General features: G+C 38.3%; 2 protein-coding genes across 2 annotated transcripts in view; one reads left to right on the top strand and one right to left on the bottom strand.

Annotated features, from left to right (window-relative positions):
- The window catches only part of GLDN (gliomedin), a 226113-nt gene extending 222457 nt beyond the window's left edge, over window positions 1-3656 (top strand). The window contains exons 12-13 of the transcript XR_006572591.1: window positions 3185-3289; window positions 3525-3656. The gene's annotated coding sequence lies outside the window, so the exon portion shown is untranslated. The remainder of the gene's footprint in view (window positions 1-3184; window positions 3290-3524) is intronic.
- DMXL2 (Dmx like 2) overlaps window positions 1-17004 on the bottom strand; it is a 114967-nt gene that overhangs the window by 81248 nt on the left and 16715 nt on the right. Inside the window, exons 2-7 of the mRNA XM_044980982.1 lie at window positions 14494-14619; window positions 11441-11512; window positions 10689-10767; window positions 6283-6445; window positions 3177-3243; window positions 891-1069 (exon numbers count right to left, since the gene is read on the bottom strand). Coding sequence (XP_044836917.1) covers window positions 891-1069; window positions 3177-3243; window positions 6283-6445; window positions 10689-10767; window positions 11441-11512; window positions 14494-14619 — 686 coding nt within the window. The remainder of the gene's footprint in view (window positions 1-890; window positions 1070-3176; window positions 3244-6282; window positions 6446-10688; window positions 10768-11440; window positions 11513-14493; window positions 14620-17004) is intronic.

The raw sequence follows: 17004 nt of genomic DNA, 5'->3' as shown, positions 1-17004 counted from the left end.
TCAGCTCTGGCTACTTTGTGCCCTTTTGGTCCCCAGGTGGACCAGGACTGGCAGAACAAAAGGTGGCTTGAAGCAATATTGCACGTCTTCGCAACACCCTCCCTTTCCCCCGCCCCCCACACTAGGTGCAGCTAAGGAGCTGGCCTGACAGCTTTTCATCTCTCTTTATTAGATCTTCTTACATTTGTATGCAATTCTGTGACTGACAGTGGTTGTCTAAACATTTGGAAACCTACAATCATGGTTCGCTACTATTTGAAATGTATAGAAAAGTTGATACTTTTCAAATAGTAGTAAGGGGTTGCTAAAGGGTGACCTATGCCCCAGTCCTGCCAATACTTATACACATGCTTACCTTGAAGCATACAAGTAGTCCCAATGAAGTCAATGGGACTACACACATGTTTAAAGTGCAGAGAGAGACCACAGTATCTTGAACTCAGGTCTTGTCACCTTTTAATAAATTACAGGTGAGATGTACATAAGTATTTGCAGAATTGGGGCCCTACAATTCAATGAAAATGTGTGTTAGTTTCAAAAGAAGTAGGGAAAATACTAGATGATTGAATTAAATAACTATCATAACAAACAGAAGCTGAAATTATATGTGCACATCCTTAAGCATTACATCTTCAGTATAATACATAAATATATTTAAACTATCACGAAGACAAAGGCCAAAATTTAAGCTTGGATGTCTAAAATTAAGGTGCCTAAATTTAGATGTAGGTACAATAATGGACATGGTCTAATTTAGAAATGTGCCCAAAAAGTGAATGAGAAACCACTGAAAATGAAGCTATTTTTATTCATGTACCTATTTAAGAGCCTAACTTGAAGCACCCAGGCTTGAAAATTCTGATCAAAATTCCTTACAGGAACTTTCTAACCTGGGCATGTACTTGCTAGTGTTACGCCATGAAAATCCTGTCACCGCTCGAGGATGTGCCAAATAAACAAAGGAAAAGTGAACAAGTGCTGAGCTTTTTTTCTTTTCTTCACTCTCCCGTGGTAGAAGAGATGACTTCCACCCAGTCATTGGATACCATACCTTTAAGAGACAATCATCCTGGGAAAATAAACAAAAACATACATAGGATGAATGGGCTACAAGTACAAATGTCACAAAAAGTATGGATGAAGTTACGTTGGTGGTGTACATCTAATGACGTAGTTAATTAAAACCAAGTTGAAATGTTGATATAGCATCACCACCAATACCTAGAGGCAACTTATTAAAAATGTACATTTTTAATGTGTGTGGAGAATTAATTTACAGTAGCCTATTCAATTTCATGTTTTAAAACTACCAAACGTTACATAACACAGTACGATGATATGTGGACAGCACATATCAAAACTGCATGAGCAAAAAAAATGACTGCCAGCTTATTTGTGATCAATCATTTGAATGTGCACAGGAAACTAATGTAATGTCTGGCAGAAGGAAAGATCTAGTTGGTGTAATTCACCAATTTTACACCGACTAAGAATCTGACCCTACATACATAGCACTATACATTTAGAGTTCCTTTCCTAGTAAGAAATACTCTGACAGACAAAATAAGATGTGGCACACAATTAAGGTAAGAGGGAGAGAGAACAAAGGAAAACTAATTTCTATTAGATGTTAATTTTATAAAGGGATTTGGAGGATAGTGAAGGCAGTTGTAGCACAAACAGAAAAAGACAGACAAATATAGGTATAGTATGAATGAAGGCCTGAAAATGACAATGAAGAGAGCAGTAAAAAGATGATTATAGAGAATGAAGGAAAAAGCGTGGAAGCCACTTATGCATGGACTGGGGAAACACAGATAAGTTTGCATAGTGTCTTTAAGGTAAGGACATGGTGGATGAATTGGAAGGGATAAGAAACTGGAAGCCAATGAAGAGGCAGGCATGGAAATGTGTTAAAAGTAACATGAGAGAGAATTTTAGCAGTAGCCTTTTTGCCTTTTCAATAGATGGAAGAACATTATTCTTCCATGCTACCTTACTCTCTTTGTCCAAATCTTTCTTAAATTCTTAAAACTGAAGCACATAGTATCAGAAATAAAACTACAAGCCAATTTCTTCCTTTCCTCCCCTTTTGACCCTGTTCAGGTTCCTTTCACCAGATTTTCAGTAGGTTAGACTGACCTACACCTGCATTGGTGTGTGTTAAGAGATGCCTAGGTGCCCAATAATTATCAGTGTAAATACAATTACACAATGATAGGAGAATAGCTCTCTCAGTTGCAGGATTGACTGAGGTAGGGAGAAGAAAATGGAAGGAAATCAAATTTAAAAAAAAAATTATTACAGACTTCACAGCCTCGCTAAAACATAAAATTCCCACAAAGAGATCACAAGATATGCTTGATGACAGATCCTGCAAGCAGGACTAACAAAAATGCTTGGCAGGCGGCAATGTTAAGAGTTATGATTAAAGCTATACATCCAACAGAGCTATATGTTGCAACCTAAATAGAAGCCTCTTCTGACACAGAGGCAGAAAATGGGTTTCTGGTACCATCTGCTGCAATTATCTAGTCAGGGAATCTTGTCTGTATAAACGTATATGCACAGCAGATGGAGATATACTAAGAATAAGACTTTCAAAGCCTAGCCTTTGGTCACTTTCTAATCACAAGGATCTTACGATGTAGTACCTAGCCAAGATACTACAGTGGGCACATTCCTAGTGAAATCACACACACACACATACACGTCTATAACAGCAACATAACCACCATGCTGGTGACTCAAGGTAACCATTAAGGAGAAGAGTTAAGAGTTGAAGTAAATAAAAAAAATTGTTCCTCAAACTCATCTTTTCCCTTAGTGGAATTAGTGGTATGACTAACAAATGCTGAACTATCAGAATGTAAACTCAAGAATATCACTCAAGTGACAGGACTTTAGATGAACTAAAAATATATAGTTACTTGAAAATTTAATCCCAAAAGCAGTTTGAGAAAGATATGAAAAACTGAAATGGAGGGTAAGAATGGAAGTTGAAACTCAATCTTCACTATACATTTGAAACTGTTTGGTTATTTAGATATTGGGATTAGTTTTGCTTAACTATGGCTACATAACTGCACACAGTCCATCGTTTTTGCATATTATTTATCAAGCTTGTGATGAATCCACACCCAAAGACTTAGTTAGTTGTTATTTGTCCTCCTTACCTTTCCAGCTGTTGCAAAGTATTCACCATCAGGAGACCACTCCATCAGATGTACAGATACTGCAGTCCTAGGGAAGAAAGACAGTTCAGCTTTAAACCTTGACTGACTACTGTGTATGTATTTTTATAATATTATTGCTCCAAATATACAATTAATCAAATATCATTATGTAATATTTGAGTGAAGCATGTTGATAATGTATAGTCATTCCAATGTGTCTCAGCTGCTATGTGCTGCATCCAGCTAAAAATAGCTATAGCAGTTTAGGATTATTTTTGCACAAAAATATCTGACACATTGAGAAAAGAGAATGGGAAGAAAATAACTTTTTTTTTTTTTTTTTGCCAGAGCAAATGCACATAAGCTCTTGATCCAAGCGCAAAAGAAAAGCATCTCCTAGTTAGTCTGGGACTCTTTCTCAACAAAATTTGAGGCACTTGGAATTGCCTGAAGAAGCAAAGACACCTAATTTCAAGGAACCCCCATCTGGAAAGGAGAGGGCTTAGCACAGCATTTTTCAATAAGCAATTGTGCTGTCCTAAAACTGGTAGAATAAGTCACCCACCTGGAAAATCTCCTTGTCTGCCAAGTAGAGAACAGAAGAATATATTGTTTTGGTCATACCAGTCCCTCAGAGCATCTTCTAACTTGGGACTGAAGAACAGATCAGTTCTCACTTAATCTAGAACATGGCAGCCACTCAGTCCATGATAGCCTGAATGACCTCTCATGGCAGGAAAGTTCAGATGGCAATTTTATGGCCCAAAATTCCAAGTTACTGATGCTTAGGCTGGCTTCTTTTGGCTTTCAGAGCCAAGACACACTGAGGTGCATAAATGAACACTCCTATCTAGAATAGCATTCATCTGTTATCACACAAGTTAGGGACATCTGTGTGAATGGTGACCCTCTGAAAATATTCTGGAGTAGTGACTACCAAATCACTGATTTTTCTGACAAAGCCAGAGAACCAGAACAGTAAGCTGAGAATATTCAAGCCTGAGTGATATAAAATGCTCAACCAGGATGGAAGGGGCTTCCATCCACAGCTTGGTGAGTTGAGCTCATTCAAACAACACAAGAATGCAAGATCAGACATAAGAACAAAGAACGTCAGTCACATTTTCAGGATGGTCGGCTGTATCCCAGCAGACAGAGACTCTGAGAAGGACTTACACTTCATAGTGGATAACCAACTTTACATGTGTTCCCAGTGGATACTGTGATTAAGAGAGCTAAATGCAATCTTTGGATGTATAATATCGATTAAGCGTACAGAGGGGATATGGCTATATATGGCATTGATCCATTAGTGGAATACGGCAGTCCAGCTCTGATGTCCACAATTTAAAAAGGGTGTTGAGAAATTGGGGGCGGGGTGGTCAGAAAAGTGCCACAAGAATGATTTGAGGTCTGGAAAACCTGTCTTACAATGATTTAATAAGGTCAGTCTATTTAGTTTACTCAAGAAAAGGTTAATAGTTGACTTGATCACAATCTAACTCTAATCTAGGAGAAAAAGGCATCACAAGACCCAATGGCTGGAAGTAGAAGTTACATAAATTCAAACTGGAAATAAGGTGCAAATTTTTCACAGTGAGGTAATTAACTATTGTAATTTTCCAAAGAACATGGTGAATTCTCTTATCACTTGAAGTCTATAAAGTAAGATTGGATGTCTTTCTAAAAATATATTCTAGCTCAACTATAAGATATGGACAGGATGCAGTAATTACTGAGTGAAAATCTATGGCCTTTATTATACAACAGGTCAGACTACGTGATCATTATAGTCCCTTCTGGCCTTAAAAATCTATGTAACAAATACAATAATAATTAAAACAGAAATGTAAATTACACTAAATGAACAGTCAAGATGAGAGCAAAGGCAAAAGTAGCATGACAGGAACTAAGGGTATGGAGGGAACCTTGTTAAATGCAGTTGGAATATTAGATCTGCAGGCTGACATGCACATCCCTCCTAACAGACTTTGGAATGCTTCTGGGAAAGCAACACAAAGTACTACTAGAATGGGAGCTGAAGAGGAAATATTGTACAGCTACTTGTTATTTAAAGAAAAAATTCTTAACATTATTCAAATATACAATTTGACTGGTTGAAAATTTCTTTAAAGGTAAATCTCTCTTCAATTGGGTGGTTGACACCTGGATAGAGTGGGGTCCACATGGAAAGAATATTTGTCTGATTAAACCTCATAAAAATATAAGTCAGGAAAAGTTACTAGGTTATAATGATGTATTTTTTTAACACACTAAAATTCTGGTGATAGTTCTCCCCTCTAATTGCATTAAATGATTCAGTCAGTCAATATTTAATAATTTTTCTGGGTACTTGAACTTGTATATCCTTCGGAAATATATATCTGAAACTCTTTTGTAATTCTGTAAACTCTAAAGAAATTCCATTGCTCTGTGGTTCACTGCCCTTTTTTGGTTAGAGTCCCCTTCACCTTAAATTACCATATTAGCATCCTACTCAGGTCCCCATGCACCATATCTTTGCTTAAGTGCCTGTTTACTTTTTTGTCCTCACCCCCACCCGCCCCGCCCCTCTTTTTCCTTTTGACTCCATTCTTTTTCCCCTTCCCATTTTTCTTCTTTCAATTCTTTGGTTTTTTGGTTTTTTTTGATCTCCTCACTTATTCCATCACTATATTGAAAACCAGCATTATTATTATTAATCATGCAGCAGTGTGTGTCTCCTGTCTGGGAGCGTGCAAGCCGCATGCACACATTAGCATGACCAGGGACAGCTGCCGGTGAGCCTGGTGCCCGCTCCAGTGGGCAGGGCTGGGGGCGGTTCAGCCACGCTGGAGGAGCTGCCTGGGATGGGCGCTGGCTCCTGCAACCCGACATGCTGCTGCTTTTGCCACTGCGGTTCCTGATCCAGTCACTGGCCATGGCCCTGCCAGTCTCGCTTGTTGTTGCTAGAGCCCTGTGACACCACAGATATCCGCTTTATATCTGCGGATATAAATTTTGTATCTGCGCAGCGCTCTACATATTTAAATGCTTTTAATGGCACACATTTAAAATGTGGTCTTTTACATCTAGTTAACACATCTTAGATTACAGATTCACTTACTTGCACTGCCAGACACATTTCCAGTCATTTAGAACAGGGAGAACTTTATCATCTTTGATCTGACTGTCAGGATCATCATCTTCTTCCTCCTCTTCTTCTAGAATGTCACTACATGGAGGGGCCCACAACTGCAAGTTGTCAGTTGCTGTCAGGAGCCTATTACCTGAAAGTGAGTAATATTAATTAAAGTTATAGAACAGAATGAGGAACTCTGGATGCATTTATATTAGAAGATTATGTACAGTATCATATTTGACAACTTATTAAAAATAGCCGAGGAACACAACTTTATGATGTCCATTTTGATTACAGTAGATTATTCAGACATGGCACACTCAGCTCCAGTTGGTTTTACTAAATTTTTTAGATTTTACCATCTATTTTAAGCAAGAGTGCTTTTTTCCCTGCTATTATGAATACAGTAATATGAAAATAATTGATATTGTTTTGGATATTAAACCATCTGAATTAAAAATAAACCCCAATAATTTTATGAATAACTATATTGATTTCGTATTTCCAAAAGAGACAGCTACTGATTCATACTACATTTAAACTTGAAAACATTTAGTATACATTACTTAAGCATTTGTAATGGCAGGTGATAAACATTTGTTCTTCCAATGCCCAGATTTATTTCCCTTTATATCAGTAAGCCAACCCACTATTTGAAGCTATTTAAATTAAAACATGTCTTGTTACTGTCTGTGATAAGGCCTTGTTATTCAGTCCATCCATTAGAACATTTATTTTGTAGGCTATGGGGAATCTTTTCTGCCAAAAACTCTAATTACACTACCAGAAGTGTAGATGAAAGACATGCAGAATTTCACAAATATCACCATTGTATCAGAAACCAAGATATTTACAAATCTCCCTCTTAAAAATTTTTCAATGTGCAAGTTGAAGAAAACAAAAAGGGAGACTAAACAGACAAGTTTAGTCTCAAATAAGAGTAGTTCTTGGATTTTTCCAGAATGTCACAGGATCAAACTTCTCTTAGAACTTAACTTCAAAAGGAATTTCTGCCTTCCTGTAAAATGGGTTTCTATTAGAGTATGAAATAGAGTATAAACATTACTTAGTTGTCCTTTCTGCACAGGTGATTTGTCCATTTGACAGTCAAAGAACTGCAGAGAAAAAAAAATATCCAGGCACAAGAAGTCATTTCTTATAAGCATAGATTACATAGGCACCAGGAAAGTGGCTGTCCAAGAATTAACATGCTAAGAGACTGGTTAATATCAATAACTAGTCATGCATATCAATTACTAGAGGTACTCTCACAGAACCCATTTTACAGGTAAAGAAGAAACTCTCTTTTCCGTAGTGATTAATTCCAGCAATCCATTCTAATAGGTTGTGTACATCCATCCCAAGGAGCCCAATTGTGAAGGAGAAAACTACACCTCATGATTTTTTAAAAACTTACTACATTACTAAATTACAGCCCATAGAAAATGTCTGGTGAAAGCTGGAAGGGCTGAAGTACTCACATCTGCTGTCTCCTATTTAGTCTCCCAGATGACCACTTTGCAATTTTATTCTATACAGAAGTCACTGGAATTTGCGCCATTTAAAATAATCTTATCTGGCCACAAGAACCTGGTAATTAGCTACTTTCATTTGTAGAGCTAATGAGAAATAAGCCTCCTAACTGAGAAGATCCACTCCCCATGAAAAGGACATAAGGAAGTTGTATTTGTAGTTGTATTATGTGTGTCTATATGACTCTGTTTTCTGACTAGGTACACTCTGGTGGCTGGAAGAAACTGAGGGGTAGAGTCATCGTGCCTTATATACCCTCAGGTCTAAATGTTCAAGTACCACAAGGAAGCGTGTGCCCAACCTCAAAGGTCCAAGCTTTCTAGAGGGCTCCTGCTAAGATGTGGAGTGAAGAATGTGGAGCTGTGTAGGCAACGCTTGAAGAAAAGATGAGTTCACAGGTACTGATATGCTCTCTTGGACCTGCATTTTTAGCTTCAACTGTTTGCTGCACTGCATAGGGTGAAACAGTCCTTGCAAGAGTGTTAGATACATTTCAAGTATTTTATTAAACATTGGTATTTTTAAGATAACTAACACTTGGGTATAATAAGCATAATTGGGTGGGGGTTCATGTCTTCTCATACTGGTGTAGTTGGGAAAGGAAGGAAAAAAGGGTGATTCCTGCCTCCCCAAAGCTATCATCAAGCCAACCAGCAAGGATTCATAAACGTCTGGCTAGAATATGACTTATTTTCTCAGGGAGAGATACAGGCTGTTTTCACACTGATAGGCTTATAAGAGGTGTCTCCCTCAACCCATACACTAGTGAGTTCTTGGGTGCCCCAATCTGGTGTGCAGGGGCAGGAACTTGGGCTTCCTTGTTAATGGCCTAGGGAGGGGATTAGAGGCATAACACGATTCTAAATTTAGTTTAGGACTGCCTGGTCTTGGGCACAGCTGATTTTGCCAGTTCCCTCTAAACTGTTACTTTCTTTCTTCTATCACAAACATGCTGATCACCCCTTAATCCATTTTCCACTCACTCTCCTGTTCTTAGCCACTTTAGAGCAACCTTATACTTCATCAACCCTGACATACTAATCTGTATCTTTGTACAAATGAACTTAAGTTTCTTTGATCACTATAAAATCAGATGGCACACATTCTCGTCTGCAGTTCATAGCTGTAGCCTGGATCCATAGTAGAAATATTTTTAACCATGTAAAGTGGTACTTTCCATTTATTTAACTATTTCCCATCAGTAGCTTTTCTTTTAGTCACTCAAAACATGCAGCACTTACCACATCCTTCAGGAGGAAAATGGTAATGTCTTGCTTTGAGATGTGGAACTGGCAAAGAGGAAAGTATTTACCTCTTTGTTAAGATGAATATTTTTTAAATAGTTTTATCTACACAAGTAATTGTGACACTCTGTATCTCGGGGGAACACCCCGCATCCACATGTTCATCCTTGTAAAATGATTGTGTGGTATCCAATGCAAAGTTTGTCATGTCGGGTGTCTTCGAAAGGCTCATGATGCAGTGAGCATTGTTGTGACAGTAATGTTATAGTAAGGTTATAAGTTATAATTTCATGTACATAGTTATGAGGCTGAAAATTTATTCTCATAACTTAAAATAAGCCCAGGCAAAAACTCTCCGAGAGCTGAGAGGCAGTTCACACCTCATCAGGGCATGTATGGGACAAACCCAGCCCAGCCTCACAGGAACAAAAGATGCTGGACTAGGCAGCAACAAAATAATCTATTGGACTCTCGAGGGAGTCACCCCCCTTCCTTTAGTCAGTTTGGAACTGCGATAAGGTAATACTCACCTGACTCTGAAGGGGGGGGGGAGGGGCAAAGCCAAGAGGGAAGAAAGAACATGATAAAAGGGAGAGACGTTTGCCATGCTCTCTCTCTTCCACCTACATCTACAGACACCACACCAAGCGACTGAAGCGCTGATCAAAGGGGAGAGCCTGGCTGAAGGGCAACCAGCCAGCCTGTGGTGAAAAGCATCTAAGCTTGTAAGGGCATTGAAAGTGTTAAGATCAGCTTAGACTGCGTTTTGTTTTTATTTCATTTGACCAAATCTGACTTGTTATGCTTTGATTTATAATCACTTAAAACTGACCTTTGTAGTTAATCTGTTTGTTTATTCAGTATGTTTGGTTGGAAGTGTGTCAGAGACTCCCCTTGGGAGAACAAGCCTGGTACATATCAATTTCTTTGTTAACTTGATGAACGCATAAGCTTGCAGCGTCCAGCGGGCATAACTGGACACTGCAAGATGAAGATTCCTAGGGTTGTCTGGGACTGGAGGTATGGACTAGTATCATTTGGTTGCACAATCCAAGGAGCAGCTTACATGCCAGAGGCGGTGTGTAAACAGCCCAGGAGTGGGGGGTTCTCATAGTAGAGCAGGGTGAGGCTGGCTCCCAGAGTCAAGGATTGGAGTAACCTAGCAGATCACCAGTCCAGATAACACCAGAGGGGAACATCACAGTAATGCACTATGTTTAAGAGTGAATACTATACACAGTTCAATAACCGGTCAAATTCCAAATTTTTCCTATCAGAATATATGCTAATCATAACATTCTAACTATCTTAGCATTAGTGATGTATTTATATCAGTTGGCTACCTAAAAGTGCAGTTTCCAAACTAACACCTAGCATACTATATCTAAAATTGGTAGAGCACCTTCATAAATAGTAACTGCAGTGGATTTTTAGTGTGATACTAAAGTTTATATCAACCTGTGTACCACATGTAATGTACCTACCACAGTTGGAGAATTGCTTATCTAATACATATATGTTCACACTCCAATTTTATTTACATAAAAAATATTTGTAACTAGAATCATTCTACAGTTATAAATTTTGAACAAACACTAATCAATTTCATATTACCTTGAGGATCCCATGCTAAGTTGTAAGTCATAGAACTAAGGAAAAATTGCCCCGATTTAAGCCACTGACACTTCAGTTGCTGTCGTATAAAAACATTAGGAATAAAGGGTTAGTTCTTAACAGCAAAAAAGCAATAAAGTAACAGCATTTTATACTTTCTATATGAATTTACAAATATAAATTTCAGATTTCTATTAATTCTTTTGAAAATAAATTCAAATTGTAATAGATCGTAAATCAGTTGAATGCAATTATTAAATACTTGATTCAGCAATGATGAAATGCAGTCACTGAAATTCTTTTAGCAGTAGAAAACTGAACATTCACCATTTTGGTATGATGTTCCAAACAAATATTGCTAGCATTATCCAGAATACTAGGTACTTGCTAAATACCGTATCCCTGGTTAGGGAAGGAGGAATATAAACAAAAAATAAAATCACTCATGTTCCATTTAATAAAATACTCCTACAGAATAGGTGAAAACTAAGGAACATAATATTTTCTAACCTTCATTTTCAAATGAGAGCTTTTTATTTTAAGGGATATATGCTAGACAGTATTGTTTAGAATAAGAAATTAATTCTGATTTCTCACTATACAAATATTTGAACTATATATATGTCTAACATGAACATATTTCTCAGTTAATCTCCTTTGTTCCATTCTAATGGGGCTTTAACAAGTGGTAGGCATATTTTTATCTGCTCCAACAACACAAGACATAGTTTAATCATGTAATACATACTTACACAATTTCTTTTGTGAGAATTTATACCAAGAGGTTCAAAAATACAAATAGCATTTCCATATGATGCTGCAATCTGGAACAGATTGAATGAGTAAAATGTTAAGACTCAGGAAAAAAGCATTAAAATTCTCTAGAGTTCACAGATACTCACTGAATTTCCAATAAACTTGTAAGTGTAGGTGCTAAAGGAAAGCAAAATTCGTACAAACATCACTTAGTAGAGTTGTACATAGAATTGATTGCTTTTAAAAACATTGAAAAATACATTTGTTTATTTTGAGTAATCCCAGGTTAAAGATCTAAATGTAAACAAGAGAGACCCTGAGTACAAAAGGACATGTGCTAACTCCTGTTAATCTGCTATTACTTCAGGGTAGCTACTGTAAATGCACAATGGAAAGCTGATGCCTTTGCTCTTTCTGATCTTGCTCTACTTCACAGAAAACTAGTAAATTAATGATCAGTGTTTGGGTCCTCAGTGTGATTCCAAGTTCCATTTCCTATCACTAAATATTAAGTACAAGAATACAGGAGCAAATGTTATTCTGTTGCTGCTGGGTTCAATAAATTTTTGAGGAAAAGTCTGGTGTATGGAAAGGGAATACTGAACATACTATTGGAAACTTACTAGCATACCAAGTAGGACTCTCTAGTTTCTCCAGTCCATTTCTTTCACAGAAAATCCACATCTACAAAAGACCTTTTTTTTTGTTGAGAATATGTCTGATCATTGTGCTTATCTGCATTTCAAAAATGGCTGGACTGTTTTTTTAAAGTCTACATTTTAATTAAGATGATACATTAAGAGCTCTTTAAATACTTCCAATTTAGGACTCTAGTCTCCCCTGCACAGAAATAACCTGCAAGTTTTAACCCATTTTCCTAACAACTCCTATCAAACCCCCAAGTTTCATCTCACTTAAAATCTACAAAATCAGACAAAAAATACAAGTGTGTCACAGCACACTATTACTGAAAAATCACATACTTTCTCATTTTTACCATACAATTATAAAATAAATCAACTGAAATATTAATATTGTACTTATTTCAGTTATACTACATAGAGCAGTATACACAAGTCATTGTCTGTCTGTATGAAATTTTAGTTTGTACTGACTTTGTTAGTGCATTTTATGTAGCCTATTGTAAAACTAGGCAAATATCTAGATAAGTTAATATACCCCCTTGAAGATCTCTATGTACCACCAGAGGTACAGATACCCCTGGTTGAGAACCACTGCCTCAAAGCACACAGAACAGGCAAGGAGTTCAAACCCCCTGGACCTAGAATACCGCAGGATCCACATGGATTTCGGGACCACCAGAAAAATATTCTTAATCTTTCCTTTCCCTGTCTATATTACAACCAAATTTGTAATATGGTCAGTCGTGTCCACCTAAAACTTGGTCAATACTCAGTTGTAACTATGTTGGAAATCATACAGGGACTGCACAGTTATCAGGATTCACTATGCTAGTACACACATTAAACATTTCTAGATACTTTTAAAAAACATGCACACTTGCACCACTTCCCAGGACACAGACATAAATGGTTTCATTGTTCCTTAGCTAGAAATGTAGCTTTTCTTCTAGCCACTTTAGACAATACAGGAGGCATGGCCAGTAATAATATGTAATTTATAATCAGTTGTGCTACATTTAAACTATGCCATTAAAAGGGAACCTAAGCCATGGAATTCTTTTAATGTTTCAAAGCACATGCTATTTTAACTGCACACTTCCAAGAGAAGTGCTTCCTATCTCTTGTATTAGATTTTAAAACTTTTAATAGAAAGTGCTTTTTTTGGCAGCAGTCTGTCATAAGCAGTGGCTCACATACACATATCTGGTGCACTACAACCACATTTATTGAAATAATTTATTTATAAATGTTCTTTTTTCAGTGTCGTTTGAGAAATAAATACGATTATATATGCTGAAATAAATGAAATTATATTCAATGCACACAAATTGTTATGGAAAAATTACTTGCATGCACAGTATTCTACTTTTAATCGTTTTCAATTCCTTGAGCCCATGATTTGAGCACCAAAAATACAGCCACTTTTGGTTCCATGGAGAAAATCTGCAAACTCCAAAAAGGGGCATAATCTGAATAAATGTGTGTTGGGGGGTAGGAGAGGAGGAATACTATATACACATCTACCCCATTATAACGCCACCCGATATAACACGAATTCAGATATAATGCAGTAAAGCAGCACTCTGGGGGGGTCGGGGCTGCGCGCTCCCGCGGATCAAATCATGTTCGATACAACGCGGTTTCACCTATAATGCAGTAGGATTTTTTGGCTCCCGAGGATGGCGTTATATCAAAGTAGAGGTGTATGTTACCCTGCAAAACGAAGTAGTGTAAATTACCACAGAAAACTGGTATCCATTTAATTCTGTTTTAAGTAACATTTAACTTGCTGTTGAAAGAAATACACATTTTGGTGCAGCAAAATATAAAGGTTTTAGTTGATGTCTAAAGTATCCAAGAACCATCTGCAAACAAATTAGAGAGTATGATCTTCATCCCAGAATATATTATGTTCAGAAAAGTTTGCTGTACCTTTTCACATTTTGTGAGACCTCATATAAAATTGGGTCTGAACCTTTTTACTACAAAGGAAAGCATGTGGCTTTCAGAATTTGTTACTTTCAGAATTAGCCATTGATGCATCCCTTGCTGATATGCAAACACATATGAATCTTAAACTTTTTAAAAGTGGCATAAATTATCTGAACATGAAGAGCTTTATTCTACTTTTAAATAGTGGAAAAAAATTAAAAAATAGAAACATATTCAGGTCGCTGAAAAAAGGCCAAATTCAGTTTTATCAAACTTTCAAAAAATAAATCACCATTGGGCTGAAACAAGGATCATTACTTTTAACCAAAAAGGGTTATTTAGAAAGTTGTAAGTATCTAAAAATAGGTCCTTAGCATGAAATTACCACCTCAGCAATAGCATCAACATGTCAAACAATTTCTGTTTATATATTTCACTTTTTAAACTTTATTCAGACTCATCAAAGACCTTACCCTGCCTTGCTGTTGGGAGCACTCCACACAGCTGACTTGGATGTTTCCATGCTTAGCACCAGGAATAATCTGCACACATTCAAAGTCGTTTGCCAGAATAACAATATCACAGCCTGAGCCATATGCCTGTAATAGTTTTAAAAATATATATCATCTAATGTGATCCACAATGGTTACATTTTAGTAAATTAGTTTCAGAATTACCGGTATTACATTTTTTTCGAAGTGCATTATGATCATGAGTACACACTTAAATCTCTACCTCAATGCACACTAGTAAAGTACATTAGTTTAACACACACAGTTTACTCCTGAGAGCATTCTGAGCCAAAAACGTAAAAATTCTGAACCAAAAAATTTAAAATTCTGCACACATTTTAAAATTCTGCAAAATTTTGCAAATTTTATATGTTAAATAAATGTGGAGGCTCAAGCCTGGCATTGAGGAGCACAGGCCACTGGCTGCACAGAGGTGGGAGATCAGCGGTGAAGCTTCACCCAACCCTGACATAGTGCAAAGGTCGGGCCTGCCTCAGAAACACCCCAGGGTCCTTCCTCTCCATGCCAGGTGCAGCACGTGTGGGCAGGCAGGATCAGCAAGGCAGGATCCAAATGTGGAGGGGCTTAGTGTGGGGGGGAAGGGATCCGGTGTGGGTTGAAAGGGTTCTGTGTGGGGCAATCTGGGCGTGGGAGGCTCAGCAGGGGATCTGGATGCACAGGAGCTCGTTGGAGGGTTCTGGGTGCAACAGTAATGGGACTCTGCAGCGGGATCCAGGTGAATGTGGTTGGGGCTCTGTGGGGGGGGATAGAACTTGGTAAGGGGGTCTGGGTGTAGGGGGCTCAGTGGGGGGGTCCTAATGCTGGGGGAGTGGGGATCCAGGTGCAGGTGGCTCATTGGGGTGGTCCAGGTGCAAGGAGAGTCGGGCTTGTCGGGGGAGGCATTCTGGATGCGGGGGGAGTGAGGCTCAGCTGGAGGGTATGAGGGGGTCTGGATGCACGGGGGTTGGGTGGATGGGGAAGCAGCTCCCTGTACAGTGATCTCTTCCTCTGCAGCTGAGGAGTGATGGGTTCAGTAAGCATGGGGGGAGGGAAGGGAGAGGAAGTTTTCAGAGCTTCCTACCGCCAGGGGAGAAATCTGGGGATGGGTCTGACATGACCTCTGCAGCATCCAGGGTCGTGTCAGACCCATCCCCAGATTTCTCCCCAAGCTGTAGGAAGAGGAATTAGGAAAAGGCTGTTGGAAGAAGACTAGCAGCTGAGCCTGGCACAGAGTAAGAGCCACCAGGTGGGTCTTCCCCTGTCCCACAGTGATTTACCTCTCTGCTGGCTGCCCTGGACACCCAAAACATACTGCTGGGGAGGGTCGCATGACCGCTCTTGTGGCTTCCCTTTGCTTCCCCATCAGAAAGTCATTTTTCTGCAGGGAAACAAAAATCTATGGGGGACATAAATTCTGTGCATGTGTAGTGGCACAGAATTCCCCCAGGAGTAACAGTTTGCTCCTCATCCCTACTACAGCTGCTTTGTGCTGATCCAGCTGGCTCAGCCAGCCCCCTGAATATTCTCTCAGCCAAGGTGGTATAGAGCCACAGTAACTGTTATTATGCAACCCCTCCACATTGGTGCAGGAAGCATGGAAGAGGAAAGGGAGGTGGGGGGGGGTATGCCTACACCTCAGTAATCCTCAACTGCAGGAATGTCCAGTAGGTGGTAGGCAAAGAAAACCATATGTAAATCAGAGCCATCAGACCTACAATTGAGTACAGCTCAGCAGGACGGGTTGATCTGGGATGGCTCAATTAGGCTCTGATTCTGCACCACAGAATTCAACGGGAGTTTTGCCACTGACTTCAATGGAAGCAGTATCAAGACCTACAGAGTTTTAAAATAGTACTCTCTCAGACTCAATCAATGAAGTCACACTATATGAGAAATGTAAATTAAACTAATGGTATATTACATCTTTCTTGCTTTCTTCCTGTTGAATACATAAACATGCATCTGAATAAAATTAAATATTGGAATTGAACATAGTATAGAAACCTCTTAATTCCTTTCTCACTGAAACTATAACAAGCAACAGTAATATATTTGTACTTTCTAAACAGGGGCATACATACACCACTTCCTGTTTTGTAATTATGTCAATGATTTTGCATCTTCTATACTACAGATGTAAAAAGAAAAAGTGCAAGAATACTGAACTATAACATCCTGTACCTTGCTACATCATTTCATAACCAATGTTCATTGTTTTATAACAGATTACATTGTATAAGTAAAACTGACAAAATAGACAAGTGATTTGCATTCAACAATTTAATATGGCCCCTTTATAGGCTAAGTATAATCATAAACAACTAATTGTGAATTATATAATTGCAAGTCTATCATTCTGGTGATGTCAAACTACAAACAGTCACTCGAATTTTTCTTCTTGTATGGTCACCAAACTCCTTAGGATGAAATTACAGACCACATTGTCTCAATTCAAAATGTGTCTTATTTTAC

Source organism: Mauremys mutica, chromosome 11 (genome assembly GCF_020497125.1).
Source record: "Mauremys mutica isolate MM-2020 ecotype Southern chromosome 11, ASM2049712v1, whole genome shotgun sequence".
NCBI lineage: Eukaryota > Metazoa > Chordata > Testudines > Geoemydidae > Mauremys > Mauremys mutica.
Note: the sequence above shows the minus strand (reverse complement) of the source record. Positions and strands in the feature narration are given on the sequence as shown.